General features: G+C 42.8%; 1 protein-coding gene across 4 annotated transcripts in view; it reads right to left on the reverse strand.

The window, feature by feature from the left end:
• LOC139570046 (glutamate receptor ionotropic, NMDA 2C-like) overlaps nt 1-22,659 on the reverse strand; it is a 63,686-nt gene that overhangs the window by 23,906 nt on the left and 17,121 nt on the right. For all 4 annotated transcript variants that reach the window (XM_071391512.1, XM_071391511.1, XM_071391510.1 and 1 more), the window contains 5 exons: nt 20,043-20,108; nt 19,702-19,890; nt 14,480-14,820; nt 13,915-14,029; nt 779-990 (listed from right to left, as the gene is read on the reverse strand). In XM_071391512.1, the coding sequence (XP_071247613.1) occupies nt 779-990; nt 13,915-14,029; nt 14,480-14,820; nt 19,702-19,890; nt 20,043-20,108 (923 nt within the window). The remainder of the gene's footprint in view (nt 1-778; nt 991-13,914; nt 14,030-14,479; nt 14,821-19,701; nt 19,891-20,042; nt 20,109-22,659) is intronic.

A 22,659-nucleotide genomic window follows, 5' to 3' on the forward strand; every position in this document is an offset into this window, starting at 1 on the left:
ATTTTCAATGCTCTGGCTGAGGGAAGGAGGTTCTCACCCAAGATTTGACGGTACATGGCCCCGTCCATCGTCCCTTTGATGCGGTGAAGTTGTCCTATCCCCTTAGCAGAAAAACACCCCTAAAGCATAATGTTTCCACCTCCATGTTTGACGGTGGGGATGTTGTTCTTGGGGTCATAGGCCGCATTCCTCCTCCTCCAAACACAGCGAGTTGAGTTGATGCCAAAGAGCTCCATTTTGGTCTCATCTGACCACAACACTTTCACCCAGTTGTCCTCTGAATCATTCAGATGTTCATTGGCAAACTTCAGACGGGCATGTATATGTGCTTTCTTGAGCAGGGGGACCTTGCGGGCGCTGCAGGATTTCAGTCCTTCACGGCGTAGTGTGTTACCAATTGTTTTCTTGGTGACTATGGTCCCAGCTGCCTTGAGATCATTGACAAGATCCTCCCGTGTAGTTCTGGGCTGATTCCTCATCGTTCTCATGATCATTGCAACTGTTTTTCTGGATGTTTTTGTTGTTATTCTGTCTCTCATTGTTCAAATAAACCCACCATTAAAATGTTAGACTGATCATTTCTTTGTCAGTGGGCAAACGTACAAAATCAGCAGGGGATCAAATACTTTTTTCCCTCACTGTATATATATATATAAAAAAACGTCCTGGTCTCAAAATGTACCATCCAGTATGTGCTTACCAGATATGTGCAGGCTGTTGTGTGAGCATAAATCTTCAATTTGCATGTTGTTTTGTGTGTGAGTGAGTGCGTGTATACCTCTCGGTGCGGTTGGACTGGCGTCGGCAGGGCACGGTGTTGCGTACACAGGTTCCCGTGTCGAGGTCCACGTTCTCTACGATGACGAAGGGCCTCTCCTCCAGAGTGGCTACCGTCAGGTGGCGATCATCTGATACCGGCTCGAGAAAACTGCCATATCGAGGCCACACCGGATAACGCACCTGGAGGATACCCCGCTCTAATGTCCCCACCTGGGGGGAGTGGTGGGCGGGCGGGGGGGGTAGCGAGAGAGCGAGAGAGAGGTTGAGGGAGAGAGAGAGAGAGAGAGAGAGAGAGAGAGAGAGAGGTTGAGAGGCAGAGGAAGATAGAGAGAGAGAGAGAGAGAGAGAGAGAGAGAGAGAGAGAGAGAGAGAGAGAGAGAGAGAGAGAGAGAGAGAGAGAGAGAGAGAGAGAGAGAGAGAGAGAGAGAGAGAGAGAGAGAGAGAGAGAGAGAGAGAGAGAGATAGAGAGAGAGATAGAGAGAGAGATAGAGAGAGTTAGAGAGAGTTAGAGAGATGGCAGAGTTAGAGAGATGGCAGAGTTAGAGAGATGGCAGAGTTAGAGAGATGGCAGAGTTAGAGAGATGGCAGAGTTAGAGAGATTGAGGGAGAGAGAGAGATGGCAGAGTTAGAGAGATGGAGGGAGAGAGAGAGATGGCAGAGTTAGAGAGATGGAGGGAGAGAGAGAGATGGCAGAGTTAGAGAGATAGAGGGAGAGGGTAGGAAGAGAGAGATGGCAGTTAGAGAGAGAGAGAGAGAGAGAGAGTAGGAAGAGAGAGAGATGGCAGAGTTAGAGAGGTAGAGGGAGAGAGTAGGAAGAGAGAGAGATGGCAGAGTTAGAGAGATAGAGAGAGAGATGGCAGAGTTAGAAAGATAGAGAGAGAGAGAGAGAGAGAGAGTAGGAAGAGAGAGAGATGGCAGAGTTAGAGAGGTAGAGAGAGAGTAGGAAGAGAGGGGTGGCAGAGTTAGAGAGATAGAGAGAGAGAGTAGGAAGAGAGGGGTGGCAGAGTTAGAGAGATAGAGGGAGAGAGTAGGAAGAGAGAGAGATGGCAGAGTTAGAGAGATAGAGAGAGAGAGTAGGAAGAGAGAGAGGTGGCAGAGTTAGAGAGATAGAGGGAGAGAGAGAGATGGCAGAGTTAGAGAGATAGAGGGAGAGAGTAGGAAGAGAGAGGTGGCAGAGTTAGAGAGATAGAGGGAGAGAGTAGGAAGAGAGAGAGATGGCAGAGTTAAAGAGATAGAGGGAGAGAGTAGGAAGAGAGAGGTGGCAGAGTTAGAGAGATAGAGGGAGAGAGTAGGAAGAGAGAGGTGGCAGAGTGAGAGAGAGAGAGAGAGAGTTAGAGAGAGTTAGAGAGAGTTAGAGAGAGTTAGAGAGATGGCAGAGTTAGAGAGATGGCAGAGTTAGAGAGATGGCAGAGTTAGAGAGATTGAGGGAGAGAGAGAGATGGCAGAGTTAGAGAGATGGAGGGAGAGAGAGAGATGGCAGAGTTAGAGAGATGGAGGGAGAGAGAGAGATGGCAGAGTTAGAGAGATAGAGGGAGAGGGTAGGAAGAGAGAGATGGCAGTTAGAGAGAGAGAGAGAGAGAGAGAGTAGGAAGAGAGAGAGATGGCAGAGTTAGAGAGGTAGAGGGAGAGAGTAGGAAGAGAGAGAGATGAACGATCTGAGAGACAAGGCAAGAAGGGCCTTCTATGCCATCAAAAGGAACATAAATTTCAACATACCAATTAGGATCTGGCTAAAAATACTTGAATCAGTCATAGAGCCCATTGCCCTTTATGGTTGTGAGGTCTGGGGTCCGCTCACCAACCAAGATTTCACAAAATGGGACAAACACCAAATTGAGACTCTGCATGCAGAATTCTGCAAAAATATCCTCCGTGTACAACGTAGAACACCAAATAATGCATGCAGAGCAGAATTAGGCCGATACCCACTAATTATCGAAATCCAGAAAAGAGCCGTTAAATTCTACAACCACCTAAAAGGAAGCGATTCCCAAACCTTCCATAACAAAGCCATCACCTACAGAGAGATGAACCCGGAGAAGAGTCCCCTAAGCAAGCTGGTCCTAGGGCTCTGTTCACAAACACAAACACACCCCACAGAGCCCCAGGACAACAGCACAATTAGACCCAACCAAATCATGAGAAAACAAAAAGATAATTACTTGACACATTGGAAAGAATTAACAAAAAAACAGAGCAAACTAGAATGCTATTTGGCCCTAAACAGAGAGTACACAGTGGCAGAATACCTGACCACTGTGACTGACCCAAACTTAAGGAAAGCTTTGACTATGTACAGACTCAGTGAGCATAGCCTTGCTATTGAGAAAGGCCGCCGTAGGCAGACATGGCTCTCAAGAGAAGACAGGCTATGTGCACACTGCCCACAAAATGAGGTGGAAACTGAGCTGCACTTCCTAACCTCCTGCCCAATGTATGACCATATTAGAGAGACATATTTCCCTCAGATTACACAGATCCACAAAGAATTCGAAAACAAATCCAATTTTGATAAACTCCCATATCTACTGGGTGAAATTCCACAGTGTGCCATCACAGCAGCAAGATTTGTGACCTGTTGCCACAAGAAAAGGGCAACCAGTGAAGAACAAACACCACTGTAAATACAACCCATATTTATGTTTATTTATTTTAACTTGTGTGCTTTAACCATTTGTACATTGTTACAACACTGCATATATATAATATGACATTTGTAATGTCTTTATTGTTTTGAAACTTCTGTATGTGTAATGTTTACTGTTCATTTTTATTGTTTATTTGACTTTTGTATATTACCTACCTCACTTGCTTTGGCAATGTTAACACATGTTTCCCATGCCAATAAAGCCCCTTGAATTGAATTGAATTGAGATGGCAGAGTTAGAGAGATAGAGAGAGAGATGGCAGAGTTAGAAAGATAGAGAGAGAGAGAGAGAGAGAGAGTAGGAAGAGAGAGAGATGGCAGAGTTAGAGAGGTAGAGAGAGAGAGTAGGAAGAGAGGGGTGGCAGAGTTAGAGAGATAGAGAGAGAGAGTAGGAAGAGAGGGGTGGCAGAGTTAGAGAGATAGAGGGAGAGAGTAGGAAGAGAGAGAGATGGCAGAGTTAGAGAGATAGAGAGAGAGAGTAGGAAGAGAGAGAGGTGGCAGAGTTAGAGAGATAGAGGGAGAGAGAGAGATGGCAGAGTTAGAGAGATAGAGGGAGAGAGTAGGAAGAGAGAGGTGGCAGAGTTAGAGAGATAGAGGGAGAGAGTAGGAAGAGAGAGAGATGGCAGAGTTAAAGAGATAGAGGGAGAGAGTAGGAAGAGAGAGGTGGCAGAGTTAGAGAGATAGAGGGAGAGAGTAGGAAGAGAGAGGTGGCAGAGTTAGAGAGATAGAGGGAGAGAGAGAGGTGGCAGAGTTAGAGAGATAGAGGGAGAGAGTAGGAAGAGAGAGAGGTGGCAGAGTTAGAGAGATAGAGGGAGAGAGAGATGGCAGAGTTAGAGAGATAGAGGGAGAGAGTAGGAAGAGAGAGGGACAGAATGAGTAGGAGGAAGAGTACATGAAAGTGGATTAAACTCAGTGCTGTAGATCTGAGACGGGCTGATCCAGGATTGTGACCCAGAGCCGAGCTCCGACACAATGATCCCAGGTTAAGAACCTGCCCTCGCTTAACCCTATTGGGGCTCCATTTGTCACCCAGCATCCCGTCCCTGGAGCTCCCCACTCCATCCCCCCAGTCATAGCTCTGCTGATTTATACACAGCAAATTCTCCAGTGTTAAATCAAAACTAAGAATGTTAAATGAACACTGAAAGTGTGGACCTGTAAAGACACTGGAAAGTGTTAAATTAACACTGAAAGTGTGGACCTGTATAGACACTGGAAAGTGTTAAATGAACACACTACTTACTACTACTACTACTACTTAGTGTAAAACCTTATTTCCCAGAATGCCTTTTCGAGCTAATTGTAGAGTTACCACCCAGGACAGTATTTGTTAGTGACAGAGACATCATTGTTGCATTAATCACTTGTTTGTCCTTGGGACGTTACCAAGTGAGATCCTGAGCGAATATGTTATTTTGTAGATTTTCAAAATATGTATTTCATAAGGCCTTATTTTGAGGGACTACAATCTAAACATAACAAGCAACTCTTTAAATGTTGGATTACCACTCCTTGGTGTAAAATAACCCCATTGTTGGTGTTAATAACCAGAGTTGAACCAAAACCACGCCCCACTTTATCATATTTCCCAGCATGCTCTACTGTAGGTTGGTTTTAAGAATTGTTTGTTTCAGTATCTATGTTTTTGCATGTACATTGATGGATTAATTCATCTTATGCTTCTCAAATATAAACAACATACATTTTCTAAACTAATGCAATATGTAAAATTGATTTTTTTTGTAACCGCTACTGAAATGGTTGTTCCAGTTTATAAGATATCGGAGCTCTCAATCCAAGTTTAAATTGGAATTACACATGACTTTACAAACTAATATCATGTATGTTGGGTTGTACAAATTCCTCAGACAATGGTTAATTTAACCATGAACTGGGATTTTATTCACTTTAATTCTGGTTTGACTGAGCTGCTGGGTCTTTATTTGATGTAATCCATGTGGATTTTCTGTATTTATTTTGGCCACCGTTCAGAGAGAAAGTCATTACAGTTGATCATGTTACATTTTCTTTTAATGTTATTGCACATTACATATTCTAATAAAAAACAGATTAACTTCATTTTTGACATATTGCAACAAAGTGGTTACTATTAGGGTTGTGGCGGTCACAAAGTTAATTAACAGAAACACATTTAGCCTCTCCTGGCTTCCATTTTAAAAACTCTAATAAATCCATGTAATATAGCCTACACCATGACAATACATCCATTATTTATTTTAAACAGGTCTAAAGCAGCATGACATTAAGAAAATGTAGTCTATTTCAGAAGAACAGAATAGCGTACTGTGAGTTGTCCTTATGTTTGGTCCTGATGTGGCTATGCCAAATGACTGTGGGCTACACTAGTTCATTTACCAGAGAAGATTTGCTTATAATTCCATGGCATTATTTTATAGTATGAAGAATACAATTAAACAAAGCTGAATAAAATATATTGGCTGCAAATGATTTGAGGCTGTGCACATGCTGCTATTCTGTGTTGAGCTGTTAACAAAGAAACAGGTTCTCCTATATGCTTCATTTAGAGTTATGAATGTAACTTTAGTTGTTCTACAAACATTGGGCTATATGTTTAGATTTTTAATACATTGTAAGGCTGCATGATGAAAGATTAATGATGATTTGAAAAAAGTCATTTGAAAGGCATGAGCTCTGCTTTGTTTTTTGCGCAGGCTGCACACACTCCAATAGTCTCTCATTCACAATTTCACAAGCACTTGATAATGCCTCGAATTTCACGGTGGAATCCCCTTTGTGGTGGTAATGCACCCTAAAAAAAAACATGCCTTTTGCGGCCCGGAGTGGTGTGTTGTGCCCTTCTCCCTGCGTGTGCTGCGCAATCGGAAGCGCCTCTCGCTCACATGACTCTCTGTCACGTGATCTGATCTTTCTCACAGGCTACAAAACAAGACAGACACATCAGGGACGCAACTGCGCGCGTCCTTATCCAATCGGGAGGCGCATATTGGAAGAACTGTCCACATTTACTTTTCGTCAGCCAAAAAGATGAGTAGGACAAACGAAAATCAAAAGCAATAGCCTATTTAAATCTACTATCCCCCATAGTACAAAAGTCGAACCTATGCTATTCTGTATGAGAAATACATATTCCAAACATAATCTGGGACAGTTGTGGGATGTGATAGATCCCAAATTAATACAACCACTAGCATGAAATAAACGTTTATGCAATGTGGCTGACACAACAGATCAGAATGTTTTGCTTAAAATGTTTGATAAACTGTTAGGCTTTTTCTTCACATTATAAGCACAGCAATGTGCACATGGTAGCAGGCTATAAGCGCAAATGTTCCATTAGCGGAAAACACAATTACCATATATTGTAAAAGTACATTTTTATGGTGAAAATTATCTTCCCCAAAATTGAAACTTACGCGCTGCTTATACAGTTGAAGTCGGAAGTTTACATACACATAGGTTGGAGTCATTAAAACTCGTTTTTCAACCACTCCACAAATTTCTTGTTAAACAAATTATAGTTTTGGCAAGTCGGTTAGGACATCTACTTTGTGAACGACACAAGTCATTTTTGCAACAGTTGTTTACAGACAGACTATTTCACTTATAATTCACTGTATCACAATTCCAGTGGGTCAGACGTTTACAGACACCAAGTTGACTGTGCTTTAAACAGCTTGGAAAATTCCAGAAAATGATGTCATGGCTTTAGACGCTTCTGATAAACTAATTGACGTCATTTGAGTCAATTGGGGGTGTACCTGTGGATGTATTTCAAGGCCTACCTTCAAACTCAATGCCTCTTTGCTTGACATCATGGGAAAATCAAAAGAAATCAGCCAAGACCTCCACAAAATTGTAGACCTCCACAAGTCTGGTTCATCCTTGGGAGCAATTTCCAAATGCCTGAAGGTACCACGTTCATCTGTACAAACAATAGTACGCAACTGTAAACACCATGGGACCACGCAGCCATCATACCGCTCAGGAAGGAGACACGCTCTGTCTCCTAGAGATGAATGTACTTTGGTGCAAAAAGTGCAAATAAATCCCAGAACAACAGCAAAGGACCTTGTGAAGATGCTGGAGGAAACCGGTACAAAGGTATCTATATCCACAGTAAAACGATTCCTATATCGACATAACCTGAAAGGCCATTCAGCAAGGAAGAAACCACTGCTCCAAAACCGCCATAAAAAGCAAGACTATGGTTTGCAACTACACATGGGGACAAAGATTGTACTTTTTTGGAGAAATGTCCTCTGGTCTGATGAAACAAAAATCGGACTGTTTGGCCATAATGACCATCGTTATGTTTGGTGGAAAAAGGGGGAAGCTTGCAAGCCGAAGAACACCATCCCAACTGTGAAGCACAGGGGTGGCAGCATCATGTTGTGGGGTTGCTTTGGTGCAGGGGGGACTGTGGCACTTCACAAAATAGATGGCATCATGAGGCAGGAAAATTATGTGGATATATTGAAGCAACATATCAAGACATCAGTCAGAAGTTAAAGATTGGTCGCAAATGGGTCTTCCAAATGGACAATGACCCCAAGCATACTTCCAAAGCTGTGGCAAAATGGCTTAAGGACACAAAGTCAATGTATTGGAGTGGCCATCAGAAGTCCCTGACCTCAATCCTATAGAACATTTGTTGGCAGAACTGAAAAAGCGTGTGCGAGCGAGGAGGCCTACAAACCTGACTCAGTTACACCAGCTCTGTCAGGAGGAATGGGCCACAATTCACCCTACTTATTGTGGGAAGCTTGTGGAAGGCTACCCAAAACGTTTGACCCAAGTTAAACAATTTAAAGGTAATGCTACCAAAAACGAATTGAGTGTATGTAAACTTCTGACCCACTGGGAATGTGATGAAAGAAATAAAAGCTGAAAGAAATAATTCTCTCTACTATCATTCTGACATTTCACATCCTTAAAATAAAGTGGTGATCCTAACTGACCTAGGGAATTTTTACTAGGATTAAATGTCAAGAATTGTAAAAAACTGAGTTTAAATGTATTTGGCTAAGGTGTATGTAAACTTCCGACTTCAACTGTATATGCCAGTTAGTCTCTACACCCCTTGTAAAGCTGATTAATGTGCTTAATTTTAAGAAGTTATTTGGCTGCTTTAGTTGTGATACAAACCTTATTAAATATAAGCAATGTGCTTAGTATTAGGAAAGTTGAGAAATACATTTCATAGGCCTAGTCTATAGAAAGCTGATGGGATCCTCCTCTTTCTATTAGCGGCCATCACTGTTTCTCCCTCAACTGCATAGCCTATAGAAATGTTGCGCAACATGAGCTCATGGGCTCTCATTAAGTGTTTGATTAGATTTTCAAATACATTTGCATTTATGTCAGAGGGATTAGAGGGACAATAGAGTGCTGAGTACCAGGTAGTTAGCAAGTTTGGTAGGCTACTAATGACCAGCAGCAGCATCAGAGCTTGGAGAAGCCTAATTATCATGACTAAACAGCCACGTGGAATTTGACTACCTTCCTGACTCATGACCAACAGCCCAAGTTACTGTCTTATTGGGGAAATCACAGTGGACTTTGCATAGGTTTTTAAGAAATTCATACACTTCTGTAAGCTTCATGAAAGCTACACAAATGGCAGTGTTTGACCATGACATGTGATTACAATTCAACAGAACAGATGAACAGGAATGACATTTACTCTCATGGGTTGCCAAAAAAACTCCCTGAAAGCCATGCCCCTACTAAGCCAAGCAACAAACCACCTTGCTTTTTTTTATGTATAAATAAAGAACTGACCAACCCAGTAGTTGGGTCATTGAAACAACACATATTTGTTGGTGTAAGGCCTCAAAATAAGGCATTATGAAATACATATTGTATTAAATGTTTATATTTTATACAACGGGGGTCTATTCCTGAATGCTGATTGGTTAAAACCGCATTCCCAGACGATATCTATTCTACAAGTTACCACCGGCTAAATCTATGACGTTAAAATGCCTAATTACTCTGTTCCATCTGACTGTGCAATCCACTGTCTCATCAGCCCAGCGAGGCAACTTGATATCCACTATAAAAAGCACCTAGACATTATCTCACATTTCTTTTAGACTAGCATTTCATTTTCAACAGCGGAGATTTGTATAAACTTTGCTGTCTGTCTCTCTGAAATTTGCAACATTGTTTCAATATTCAACACCAGATGTCCCATAGTAATGAATGTGTCAGGGTCCGGACGTGACAGAGAGGCAGGCATCTTTTCTCAGCCAGTTGAAATCATGAATCAGCATAATTTTTTATACACATACAAAGAACTATCAATAGAAAACAGGTCAAATTAAATGATGTGCTGCTAGTTTGCTGTCTTTCCAGCTTCAGTTAGAAGTGATTATTGTGTTAGCTGTGTTGTTGGCTAGCTCCTCTGAACAACAATGTCCTGAGGAGAGAGCACATTAAACCAGGCAAAAGTGTGCCTCATTAGCTAATTGTTATGGATGTATCAAAATACATTTCACTAAAAAACAGCTTAAACAAACGCAATTGCAGCTATTTTGCTGTTATTCAGGCTGCACTGTTTGACGTGACTGTAAATTAGCAATAGTTGGCTAGCTAGCAAGCAAGAGATAAGAACATGGCCAGCCAGTATGGCAATGGAACATTTCGAACCAACAACTGGGTCGCGTCCACAGATACAGAACAAAAAGACTGAACTTTTGTGTCTCTGGTAACCGAACTGATAGAATGAACGACCAGCCGGCTTGGGTAGCAACCCCAGATTAGTGTCAGAACAATTTTTTCCCCCACCTTTATTTAACCAGGGAGGCCAGTTGAGAACAAGTTCTCATTTACAACTGCGACCTGGCCAAGATAAAGCATAGCAGTGTGACAAAAACAACAACACAGAGTTACACATGGGATAAACAAATGTACAATCAATAACACAATAGAAAAATCTGTATACAGTGTGTGCAAATGAAGTAAGGAGGTAAGGCAATAAATAGGCTAATAGTTTATATTGTGGTGGCATGAAATAATATGAATAAATTAATAAAAATAACAGTGATAATGCCCAAGAAGCCAGTGTTTTGAGGCTATATTGACAGAGTTTGCCAGCCCTCAACTTTGTCTCGGGCCTAAGAACACCCACCCCAGCATTTCCTCCAAACACCAGCTTCTCAAGGATTACTACTTAAGTAATAATGACACATTCATTTAGGAACTTTCTTACTGAAGTCCCCAGGATAGAAATTGGATGTATGCAACAATAATCTGTCTGTCACTAATAAATTCAGTCATGGGTGGTAACTCTACAATTCACTCGAAAGGCAAAGCATTCTGGGAAATATGCCAATAAAGCTTTAGTGTTAATTCAACACAGTTTAATGTCTATACAGGTCCACACTTTCAGTGTTAATGTAACCAACCAGCTCTCACAGACTCACGTCAGAATTAGATGTTCATCCATGTTTCTCAAATGCAATATTTTGAAATTGTTCCAAATGTCAAAGTATTTAAGGTTAAGTTCAGGCATTAACTCCACATTTCAAAGTATTTAAGGTTAAGTTCAGGCATTAACTCCACATTTCAAAGTATTTAAGGTTAAGTTCAGGCATCAACTCCACATTTCAAAGTATTTAAGGTTAAGTTCAGGCATCAACTCCACATTTTTAAGGTTAAGGTTAAAAGTTTGGGATAGGCTTAAAACAAAAATCTCAAAATCAACTTTCGATCACTGGATTCAAACATACACCAGAGGATGTCCCAGGGGACCCCAGGGGACCTGGCTGAATGTAACACAGGGATGCTGGCCCCATGTTGGCTCCAACGCTTCCCACAGTTGTGTCAAGTTGGCTGGATCTCCTTTGGGTGGTGGACCCTTATTGATACAACTGGGAATCACAGGTGGACTGGCTGAATGTAACACAGGGGGATTTACTAGGCATATAACAAAGTACACATAGCTACAACACTATTGAAAGACACAGTAGAGTGTAAATAACCCACACTATTGTGTCTGACTATGAATCTCAATGCTGTTTTGAACTGCTATGAACTTTTCTCTGGCAGTTTTTTAAAATTAATCACTTTTACAACATCCTTACCCCCCCCCCCCCTTTAAACTTTATCTATCTTCCCTGCCCCCCTCCCTTTATACTCTCTCTATCTTCCCTTCCCCCACGGGAAGAAAATAGGAAAGAAGAGAGGGAGATAGGATGATGTTTCTCCCTGACTTAGTAAAAACATTAGATAGGATGATGGTTCCCCCTGACTTAGTAAAACATTAGATAGGATGATGGTTCCCCCTGACTTAGTAAAACATTAGATAGGATGATGGTTCCCCCTGACTTAGTAAAAACATTAGATAGGATGATGGTTCCCCTGACTTAGTAAAAACATTAGATAGGATGATGGTTCCCCCTGACTTAGTAAAACATTAGATAGGATGATGGTTCCCCCTGACTTAGTAAAAACATTAGATAGGATGATGGTTCCCCTGACTTAGTAAAACATTAGATAGGATGATGGTTCCCCCTGACTTAGTAAAACATTAGATAGGATGATGGTTCCCCTGACTTAGTAAAACATTAGCGTGTAGTGCTGTCAGTGTGTCAAAAAGAGAGGGTATGAAATGGGCATGTCACACCACAAACACATATACACTGAGTAAACCAAACATTAGGAACACCTTCCTAGTATTGAGTTGCACCCCTCCACACCCCCATCTCAGAACAGCTTCAATTCGTCGGAAATGGACTCTACAAGGTGTCGAAAAACATTCCACAGGGATGCTGGCCCATGTTGACTCCAATGCTTCCCACAGTTGTGTCAAGTTGGCTGGATGTCCTTTGGGTGGTGGACCATTCTTGATACACACAGGAAACTGTTGAGCGTGAAAAACCCAGCAGCGGCACCTACTACAATACCTCATTCAAAGGCACTTAAATATTTTGTCTTGCCCATTCCCCCTGTGAATGGCACACATACATAATCTATGTCTCAATTGTCTCAAGGCTTAAAAATCCTTCTTTAACCTGTCTCCTCCCCTTCATCTACACCGATTGAAGTGGATTTAACAAGTGACATCAATAAGGGATCATAGCTTTCACCTGGAGTCACCTGGTCAGTCTGTCATGGAAAGAGCAGGTGTTCTTAATGTTTTGTCCACTCAGTGTACAAGTGCCCACTGCCACGTTCTCACTGACGAATGAGCTAGATGACATGGGGCAGTGAATGACTGTGGGAACTCCGGAGCATTGCCAGACTTTGTGTTCGGTCTGCACAGTCACGAAACACACGCACACAAACACACCTGCCAGCCAGTGACAGTGATAAAGTAGTCTTGCTGTGGCAGGGCAGGAATAAATGAGTTCAACAGTAGCAGTGAGATTACTCTTTGTAGACCTACACCCTCTCTGGCTACCCTTGGGAGACAGGTGTGTGTGTGCGTGTGCATACCCTTGGGAGACAGGTGTGTGTGTGCGTGTGCGTACCCTTGGGAGACAGGTGTGTGTGTGCGTGTGCGTACCCTTGGGAGACAGGTGTGTGTGTGCGTGTGCGTACCCTTGGGAGACAGGTGTGCGTGTGCGTGTGCGTACCCTTGGGAGACAGGTGTGTGTGTGTGTGTGTGCGTGTGCGTACCCTTGGGAGACAGGTGTGTGTGTGTGTGTGTGCGTGTGCGTACCCTTGGGAGACAGGTGTGTGTGTGTGTGTGTGCGTGTGCGTACCCTTGGGAGACAGGTGTGTGTGCGTGTGCGTACCCTTGGGAGACAGGTGTGTGTGTGCGTGTGCGTACCCTTGGGAGACAGGTGTGTGTGTGCGTGTGCATACCCTTGGGAGACAGGTGTGCGTGTGCGCGTGCGTACCCTTGGGAGACAGGTGTGTGTGTGCGTGTGCGTAACCTTGGGAGACAGGTGTGTGTGCGTGTGCGTACCCTTGGGAGACAGGTGTGTGTGTGCGTGTGTGTACCCTTGGGAGACAGGTGTGTGTGTGCGTGTGCGTACCCTTGGGAGACAGGTGTGTGTGTGCGTGTGCGTACCCTTGGGAGACAGGTGTGTGTGTGCGTGTGCGTACCCTTGGGAGACAGGTGTGTGTGTGCGTGTGCATACCCTTGGGAGACAGGTGTGCGTGTGCATGTGCGTACCCTTGGGAGACAGGTGTGTGTGCGTGTGCGTGTGCGTACCCTTGGGAGACAGGTGTGTGTGCGTGTGCGTACCCTTGGGAGACAGGTGTGTGTGTGTGTGTGTGCGTGTGCGTACCCTTGGGAGACAGGTGTGCGTGTGCGTGTGCGTACCCTTGGGAGAAGGGCGGGACACCGCCATGGGAGATAACAGTACACCACATCATCAGCAACACTGGTAGTTTGTAATTAACCGGATGAAACAATGTATTGATTACATTCATGTATGCAAGTTATTTTGAGGCAGGGCATGCAATATGGCAGTGCTGGGTTGGTTGTTTCATGGTCCACACGCACACACACACACACACTCGTTCAGTACCTTGTCCCACTGTCTGTCTCTATTCAGAGCGATGATGACCATGGAAGGGTTTGTCAGGTAACCATCGTTATTAAACGACAGGTCCTTATGCTCCCATGTCACGTTCAGCATGTGTCTAGAACACAGACACACACACGTTCAGTATGTCTACTGCTACGACAAACACACACACACGTTCAGTATGTCTACTGCTACGACAAACACACACACGTTCAGTATGTCTACTGCTATGACAAACACACACACGTTCAGTATGTCTACTGCTACAACAAACACACACACACACACACGTTCAGTATGTCTACTGCTATGACAAACACACACACGTTCAGTATGTCTACTGCTACAACAAACACACACACACACACACGTTCAGTATGTCTACTGCTACGACAAACACACACACACACACACACGTTCAGTATGTCTACTGCTACGACAAACACACACACACGTTCAGTATGTCTACTGCTACGACAAACACACACACACGTTCAGTATGTCTACTGCTACAACAAACATAGACACTCAAACACAGAGCGAGGGGGTGTGACCTCACACTCACCTGAACAGTGTGTTGTTGTTAATGTGTGTAACTGGTGTGTTGCAGTCGCTGTGTCCCTCGGGAACGAACCCCTGATGCCTCTTGAAACTCTCTGCCCCTTTGGCCACTATGGCCACTCCCTCTCTGACCCGCTGCCTCAGGCTCTTCCTCCATTGGTCGGTGATGACGCCAATCACTCCTATGGGGAAGCTGCTAGGTGAAGGGCTCTCTGTGTTGCCCAACGCGAGGGAGGGGAGGATCCAGATGTAGCCAGGCCCCAATAGACCCACCTCCCCTGCTACCTGGAACAGGTACTGGGCCTCTTCATGGGAGCAGTAGGCTACGAGTACCTGGGAATCAATCTAGAGGGAGAGACAGATATGGGAGTGTAGCCAGTATCTAATATTAACCTCTGACATCTAAGCCTGTGGAACAGTTATATCACAACCCTTAACCCTTGCCCTATCGAGTGCAGTCTATTCATGTCAAGGGAAGCCAGGCTTCCCTAAAAAAATGAACAGAGAAAAATAATACAAAATATATATTCAGTCATTTATCTTCCGTCTCTCTGTGTTTCATAATTGTCCTTCAATTCGCAAGAGGCTGAATATATCTCACCGGAAAAAGCATCCAAGCGAGCGAAACAGTGCCCCTCTGTCTCTGTATGTGTAGCCCATCTATCTGATGCTGTCTGGTCAAAAAAGAGTATGACAATGTTGCCACCGGTAGCATTGAATGCAAGGGAAGCCAGCGAGCATTTGGCCTCCCTTCATGAAACAACATGAAGTTATAGCCAATCAGTGTTAAGCTTAACTTAGTGAGCTCAACTGTGAATGGTCCTGGCGCTCCAAAAAAAGTGTCTAGGGACCAATCGCATCACATCAAAAGCCAAATGTCATTCACAGAAAAAAATTGAATTGTTACATCTCGTTGTGTTGTTGTCCTCATGTGGCTAGCTAGCTGGATAAAATTGACCCTTTCCTAAATTAGCCATGGGATAGAGATAGGGATTTGAACTTGTGGTTTTACTTAACTTCTTGGGACTATAGGGGGTGCTGTTCTGCATTAGCATATTTGGGTCTCCAAATTAAACTGCCTCGTGCTAAATTCTTGATCGTACAATATGCATATTATTGTTATTATTGGATAGAAAACACCTTCTAGTTTCTATAGAAGTTGGAATTTTGTCTCTGAGTGGTACAGAACAATATCTACAGCACTTTTCATGACAGGGGTCAGATTTCAGAATTTTTTACCCCTGATCTGGAGTCTGTTTTTAAGGCGACAGTGAATGCTATGAAGAAACCGACACTGCCTACGTCTTCCTCTGGGTGTCTGTACGTCATCACGTTTTGAATGGAGTCTATTGCACAATCCCAGCCCATATAAAACCACAAAACGTGGGAGGATCTCTCTCTCTTCTCCGCGCGCCACAAGCAAGATGGACATCGGACCTGCCTCATTCCAAATCGTTGTTTAACTAGTTATATTTCTCCGGTCATGTTTTCAGTCGTTATAGTTGTTAAAAACATCATAATGTAGTTAATTTGAACCGTTTTATAGCAATTTATATCCGTTTAGTGCGATTTTGAGGAATTTCTTTGTTGTGCACTCTGAAACTTTGGACACGTTTTGGGGTCCCGTTCGATCGTTAGTGGATATTTCGAAGGACAGAGGACATCTATCGACCAAAAGACGTTTATAACATAGAAAGGATACATTGCCCAAGAATATGATGGAAGAACAGCTCAAAGTAAGCAATATTTAATATGATAAATTGTTGTTCTGTCGAAATATTTTAAACGCATATTTCACCATTTTGTTTGGTATAGCTTCACTTGGCGAACCCTGTATTGAAAAGTAAGGATAATTTTAAAAATGTAAATCAGCGGTTGCATTAAGAACTAATTTGTCTTTCGATTCCTGTCAACCCTGTATTTTTTAGTCAAGTATATGATTAGCTTTCGATTAAACTAGATCACTCTGAAAGCTGACGTTCCTCATTTTGAGGCTTGAGTTGTGACTATTTCCATTGTATAACCACGGTTTTGTATGGCTAAATATGCACCTTTTCGAACAAACTGTATATGTATGTTGTAAAATGATGTTACAGGAGTGTCATCGGAAGAATTCTGAGAAGGTTAGTGAAAAAATTAATATATTTTGGCGGTGATTACGTTATAGCGCTCTTTGGCTGGAATCGATGCTCTGGTAACGTTTGCACATGTGGTATGCTAACTTATCGATTTATTGTGTTTTCGCTGAAAAACGCTTAGAAAATCTGAAATATGGTCTGAAATCACAAGAACTGGGTCTTTCCATTGCTATGCTTTGTCTATTTTTATGAAATGTTTTATGATGAGTAAATTGGTCATACACGTTGCTCTATCTAGTAATTCTAGTCGATTTGTGATGGTCGGTGCAATTGTAAACTGTGATTTCTACCTGAAATATGCACTTTTTTCTAACAAAAACTATCCTATACCATGAATATGTTATCAGACTGTCATCTGATGGTTTTTTTTATAGGTTATTGGCTATCAATATCTTAGTTGAGCCGAATTGGTGATAGCACCTGAAGGAGTAAGAAACTGATGGAGTTAGAATAGTGGTGTATTTTGCTAACGTGTTTAGCTAATAGATTTACATATTTTGTCTTCCCTGTAAAACATTTTAAAAATCTGAAATGGTGGCTTTATTCACAAGATCTGTATCTTTCATCTGGTGTCTTGGACTTGTGATTTAATGATATTTAGATGCTACTATCTACTTGTGAAGCTATGCTAGCTATGCTAATCAGTGTGTGGGGGGGGTGGGGGGTGATCCCGGACCCGGGGTAGAGGCTCGTGAAAGGTTAATATCTCTGTACTGGCCAACAATTATAACAGCGATTCTAGTCCAATCATTAATTCATATATTGTGTCCCTGGCTTGAGAGGATGGAAGTTCAATACGTAGCTAGATGTAGAAGGCTAATGTTAACTAGCTAATGTTGCCCATGAATGGAAGTTAGACTAGCGAGCAAGCATTTTAGCCACGTAGTCTAGGACAACAAAAACTAAAAGCCTGTACTGAATGACAGACTCAAAGAATGTTTCGGCAACATGAAAGAGAGGAGGACGGTATCTCTACAAGCAGGGTGAGTCAACATGTTTTTTCGACTTGCAAGCACGCACGCACGCACACACACACACACAGAAATCAGTTCCATGGACAGCCACATCATATTTAGCTTACGTTGAATAGACTAGATTTTGGTATCTTTTAGTTGTCAATGTATTAGACTAACATTAACTTGCTTGACCATGCTGTAGGTCATGTAACTTTGTTACATACAATATGCTTTGTGGACTTCACCAGACAGAGGTTAATCTCCGGTTTTGTGATGAAACAAAGGTGTGGTTGAATTTATTCTGCCACTGTGTCTTCTTATTGTCTCGGCCTTAGGCCTATATATCACAGTAGGAAGGCATATGAACTAACAGGTTATAGAGCAAACACAAACTACAAAATAGGTTGTAATGTGTTTTTGTCCTGGCTTGGCTTCCCCAGTGATTTTACCCACACACCACTACTGGCCCTATCCCTAGGTTAATTGTAACTCTGACCCTGTGTACCAGACCTCTTCATAAGCACACATCGAAGTCCTCATATATATATATATAGTGGAGAGAACAAGTATTTGATACACTGCCGATTTTGCAGGTTTTCCTACTTACAAAGCATGTAGAGGTCTGTAATTTTTGTCATAGGTACACTTCAACTGTGAGAGACGGAATCTAAAACAGAACTCCAGAAAATCACATTGTATGATTTTTAAGTAATTAATTTGCATTTTATTGCATGACATAAGCATTTGATATTTATATACAGTATAATATATAATATTTGGTACAGAAACCTTTGTTTGCAATTACAGAGATCATACGTTTCCTGTAGTTCTTGACCAGGTTTGTACACACTGCAGGGATTTTGGCCCACTCCTCCATACAGACCTTCTCCAGATTCTTCAGGTTTCGGCGCTGTCGCTGGGCAATACGGACTATCAGCTCCCTCCAAAGATTTTCTATTGAGATGTTTCTTACGGAGCTACTCCTTAGTTGCCCTGGCTGTGTGTTTCGGGTCGTTGTCATGCTGGAAGACCCAGCCACGACCCATCTTCAATGCTCTTACTGAGTGAAGGAGGTTGTTGGCCAAGATCTCGCGATACATGGCCCCATCCATCCTCCCCTCAATACAGTGCAGTCGTCCTGTCCCCTTTGCAGAAAAGCATCCCCAAATAATGATGTTTCCACCTCCATGCTTCACGGTTGGGATGGTGTTCTTGGGGTTGTACTCATCCTTCTTCTTCCTCCAAACACGGCGAGTGGAGTTTAGACCAAAAAGCTATATTTTTGTCTCATCAGACCACATGACCTTCTCCCATTCCTCTACTGGATCATCCAGATGGTCATTGGCAAACTTCAGACGGACCTGGACATGCGGGGACCTTGCGTGCGCTGCAGGATTTTAATCCATGACGGCGTAGTGTGCTACTAATGGTTTTCTTTGAGACTGTGGTCCCAGCTCTCTTCAGGTCATTGACCAGGTCCTGCCGTGTAGTTCTGGGCTGATCCCTCACCTTCCTCATGATCATTGATGCCCCACGAGGTGAGATCTTGCATGGAGCCCCAGACCGAGGGTGATTGACCGTCATCTTCAACTTCTTCCATTTTCTAATAATTGTGCCAACAGTTGTTGCCTTCTCACCAAGCTGCTTGCGTATTGTCCTGTAGCCCATCCCAGCCTTGTGCAGGTCTACAATTTAACCCTGATGTCCTTACACAGCTCTCTGGTCTTGGCCATTGTGGAGAGGTTGGAGTCTGTTTGATTGAGTGTGTGGACAGGTGTCTTTTATACAGTTAACGAGTTCAAACAGGTGCAGTTAATACAGGTAATGAGTGGAGAACAGGAGGGCTTCTTAAAGAAAAACTAACAGGTCTGTGAGAGCCGGAATTCTTACTGGTTGGTAGGTGATCAAATACTTATGTCATGCAATAAAATGCAAATTAATTACTTAAAAATCATACAATGTGATTTTCTGGATTTTTGTTTTAGATTCCGTCTCTCACAGTTGAAGTGTACCTGTGATACAAATTACAGACCTCTACATGCTTTGTAAGTAGGAAAACCTGCAAAATCGGCAGTATATCAAATACTTGTTCCCCCCACTGTATATATATGTTGGACATTTCTGTCTCCTACCTGCTGTAACATGCGTTTGGCGCGGACGTCGCTGGTCCCGATAGACATCTCCAGAGACAGGATATCCTGCAGCCTCCACAGGAAGTAGGAAGTGTCGGTGTAGGAGCGGACGTAGTCCACAAATGTCTCGTATCCCGGCAACATGCTTGTGATGACTACAAAGTCTCCCCAGTCATACTCCTCCATCAACTACAATATAGACATTATATTACATATAAATATAAAATGATATATCTACATTACATTTTAGTCCACAGCTTTGCTGAATATTCGATTCTGATTGGCGGAAGGGGGTTCTCTAATTGAACATTACATTTAGATGTAATATTCTATTCCTGTACCTTGAACATGCAGGCAATCTGCTGTTCCAGTGATGCGCCCATCTGGAGGAACGTGGAACCCTCAGCCTGGAACGGGAGGGGGGGGGGGGGGGGCATGAACACGAGAGAGAAAAGGTTGGCAATGATACCGTGCAGTATTCATGTGAGCACACTCACACACACACACACCCAAACACACCAGAGGCACAAACCCAGACACACACTCTCCTTCTCCTTGACCTTTCTGGTAGACATACTCCACACCCAGAGGAGGTAAATAACGTGTGTTTCATCCTATTGCTGTTACAACAAACACACACACACACACACACACGCGCACACACACACACACACACACACCAGGCTGTGAGGGCTGATTCTATCTCTGTGATTAATATCAAAGCATTAAACATCATCATCACAGCAGGCATTCTGTATACCGCTACAGCTCTGTACTTACGACACCTTTAGTGATCAGTCTTTATGAGCTGTCATAAAACCTACATAACGACTCCATGAAAATGACATAGTAGGCAGGCAGCTAGGAGGCAAAGTTAAGGTGCAGAAATGGAGGTTCAATTGATCAAATAAATGCATATAAAAAATAAATAAAGGTGTGAGGTTAGGATGAGGTAAATAATAATAAGGTAAGTAATAATGTTAATAATAAATAATGTCCCCCCCAGTTTTATCACTGGAATGTGATACCAAACGAGGCAACGGTGTGCTTTAGGACCATGGGATGCCTCCGAGTGGTCGGGTAGGCTGTTTGAAGTGTTTATCAGACTGAAGAAAAAAAAAGATGTAGCCCCACATCTAAAATGAAAGTTGCACCCCTGTATCTTACCATCACATAATATTCACTGGCCTTTCTCAGTCAAACTGGTATACATTTTTTAATGTGAGAGATCTCATTAAACAAAACAATAAACTGACAAAATGACGGAACCAGTCGGAAAAAGGGGTGCACGCTTCTCCAGCATCCGCGGGTGGAAGTATATACACATCTGTGGGTGCGACTCGTAATAGAGCGCTGACATTCACGAGCGGAACTCCGATAGCAACGAACACAAGACTAACACAAAGTAAGCACGAGTAGAAATCAATGCACAAACGGAAAGACAATTATTTCATTGTAGCTACAAAGAAAACTGTAGGATTTACTAGCAATATCCATGCACCCACTAGTGGTCAAAAGTTTTTTGGTGCTCAGAAAATACGGTACGGTACTGTATTCTGTTGGGTGGAATTACAGTACCAATCAGAATATAGCCATTCTTTCACAGCCCACAACATTTTCCCACAATGCACCATAACTTATAGTATGCTGCAGTTAAACATTTCACAGTATTTTACTGTTGATAGTACCCCAATTACAGTTTTCTGTTACAGTGTAGACACGCTCGCTCCTCCCCCATACACACATACTGTATATAATACCCCAAGCACCAGCTTCTCACACACATACATAAATAAAAACACACATGCTCACCTACCCCCACCCCAAAACCCTCTTTTACGCACGCACGCATGGATGGACACACGCACGCACGTACGCACGCATATAACAGGAATATGACCTATGGATCATCCAGCACCAGATGGCACCAGATGTTTAGTGAAAGCACATTCTTTCAGCCTTTTCAGGGAGGAGTTAAAGAGCAGAATATAAAAAGGGGGGAGGAGCTTAATCTACATTAAGTGATTACATACATGATTTTGTATTGTACATGTATACATTATACAGGAGCGGAGATGCAAGTACCAGACTTTACTGACATCAGTGGAAGCTTCTCAGAGGAGGAAGTGGAGGACCATCCTCTTCAGTGAATTTCATAAAATATGCAGCTAGCTAGTTTAGCCTACTGAAACACCCTGCTTAAAAAGAGGGATGCTGTGTTAGCTAGCTGGCGATGACTATCCAACACAACACTGGGACTCTTCCAGGTCAAGGGAAGCTGTTGGTTTTACTAATGTATTGCCACCGAGGCCCGCCGGTGTAACTGCTTACTGACTGTACACTGTAATGTTAGTGCATGACTGTAGCGGGTTTACTAACGTGTTAGTTCTATTAGCTATGTTGACTAGGACGTTACTTTAGCTAATATGGGGACAACAATGTAGGCAGTGTGTAGCGGTTATGACATGGTTTAGCTTGGAAAGGTTTTTTTCGCCTGGTCACATACTGTGTCACATACATGATGTGTTATTCATTGAAGTCCACAAACGAAGGGAAGAGGTGAGAGGAGGAGAGTGCATAACGTAGATGTGAGAAGGAATAACGTGGCTGCTATGAAACTGTGATCTGCGTTTACGCGTGATCAGGGGTGTATTCATTCCGCCGACACTGTTGAACAACATTTCTTAAACAGAAGCAAACGGAACAAAACAGATTTTAAAAATACCTGAATTTGTCCAATAGAAACTCGTTTGCAACTGTTGGACTAATGATTACACCCTAGATAAGCTAGATGCAGGCAAGAGCGTGCCAGGCGGTATTGAATGTCCCTGTCTGTCCATGTGTCACATCAAATCTGTCTCTCGACCTGTGTGCACCTATATTGTAAACTTTCATTCATAGGCTAGGTTGTAGCAACCTCATGATGGGTATAGGGACAATTTGAGTATTATGTAGTAG

The sequence above is a fragment of the Salvelinus alpinus genome, chromosome 3 (assembly GCF_045679555.1).
Source record: "Salvelinus alpinus chromosome 3, SLU_Salpinus.1, whole genome shotgun sequence".
Taxonomy (NCBI): domain Eukaryota; kingdom Metazoa; phylum Chordata; class Actinopteri; order Salmoniformes; family Salmonidae; genus Salvelinus; species Salvelinus alpinus.